The 1,468-nt window shown below is 31.8% G+C and overlaps 1 protein-coding gene across 1 annotated transcript; it reads left to right on the top strand.

Annotated features, from left to right (window-relative positions):
- The first annotated feature begins 80 nt into the window (after positions 1-80).
- LOC100572256 (kelch-like protein 3) lies at positions 81-1,462 on the top strand. The gene is made up of 2 exons (XM_003248559.4): positions 81-1,185; positions 1,254-1,462. The coding sequence occupies exons 1-2, from the start codon at positions 1,023-1,025 to the stop codon at positions 1,436-1,438; spliced, it is 348 nt and encodes a 115-aa protein (XP_003248607.1). The 5' UTR covers positions 81-1,022; the 3' UTR covers positions 1,439-1,462.
- The last annotated feature ends 6 nt before the right edge of the window (positions 1,463-1,468 follow it).

Raw genomic sequence — 1,468 nt, 5'->3', positions numbered from 1 at the left:
TGATGTAAATTGTATTTATCAAAATAAAACAAAAAAGGAATAGCTTATAGTATTTCAATAGAACAAATAATAAATAAAACAATATATCTTTTATAAAAAAATAAAACTTAAATAAATTATAAAACTGTTTGCAGAATACTGAATAACACAGCAATACGCCAATAGGTACATAATAATAATATTGAAATGTAATTAAAATTCGGAACATATCAATTTAACTAGGCGAGTGTATGTTGAATTGAATTAAAAATATAAAACAATAAAACGTGGAAATATACAACCATTATAGTATTGAACACAATTATTTGTGCATGCTTAATTCAGTGTAAGAGTACTACTAGGCAGTAAGTATTAACGTAAGTACCTAAGTCTCTACCTGCACAGTCACTCAGAACGAGTAACGACAGAACACAGAACACTCAGTGTTTACTATTAAATTAATGTATAGATAGATTATACCTAAACTAAAATACAGTATCTGCATTTTATAGTCGTATTGGCTATTCTGGCTACATAAATAAAACTAGTTCCGCTTCTAAAAACATTTAAAATAAGGGGTCACTCAATTTTTTCCAATGGTAAAAAAACTCGGTAAAATGTACGTAAATTTACTTTTTCCCGTTAATTTTACAGAGTAAATTTACTGAACTCACATACCTAATTAAGTTACCACACGATTAACCACGATGCCGTGTTGTTGGACATAGCTGAACATTTTTCGTGTACACGGCAAACGTGTATAGTGAAAACCCGCCTTAACGGTTATCATAGTGTTTGAAATATAAAATACGGTTATCGGTTATCAAATATAAAAATTAAACGATAACCGGTTACCGGTTTTCAAAAGTTTTAGGCTCCTGCCGGAGACGATTACCAACTTTATTGATAACGGTTTTAAGCCCTGTTTAAAATACGTTTTATTTTATTTAATTGTATAGGTTGGGGGTGCTGGCAATGGTAAAACATTGAAATCTGTTGAATATTATGATCCCACTCTTGACTCATGGACACCAGTTGCAGAGATGTCTACAAACCGTCAAGGTGTTGGTGTAGGAGTCTTGGACGGTCTTATGTATGCTATTGGTGGCTATGATGGAACATTTCTTAAAAGTGTTGAGGTTTATAGACCAAGTGATGGAGTTTGGTCTTCTGTAGCTGATATGGAAATATGCCGATTTCGCCCTGGTAACAATTATATTTTTTAGGACAACCTTTGTAAACATTTATTGAATTTAAATTTCATTTTTATATAGGAGTAGTGGCATTAGATGGTTTATTGTATGTGATGGGCGGAAGATTTGATGGATTTATCTATAGTGATACTGTAGAAATTTACAACCCCAAAACCAATACTTGGACAATGGAGAGATTTTCGAGAAGTCGTGTGGACATTTATGGTGGAGTAGTTGTTGATAGACCACCAAATTTTATTAATTAATGAGCATTATTGTTGATAGTGAATATGCTT

Source organism: Acyrthosiphon pisum, unplaced genomic scaffold, assembly GCF_005508785.2.
Source record: "Acyrthosiphon pisum isolate AL4f unplaced genomic scaffold, pea_aphid_22Mar2018_4r6ur Scaffold_2710;HRSCAF=3239, whole genome shotgun sequence".
In the NCBI taxonomy this organism is placed as follows: Eukaryota; Metazoa; Arthropoda; class Insecta; order Hemiptera; family Aphididae; genus Acyrthosiphon; species Acyrthosiphon pisum.
The sequence above is the reverse complement of the archived record's forward strand: the minus strand, read 5'-3'. Positions and strand labels throughout refer to the sequence as shown.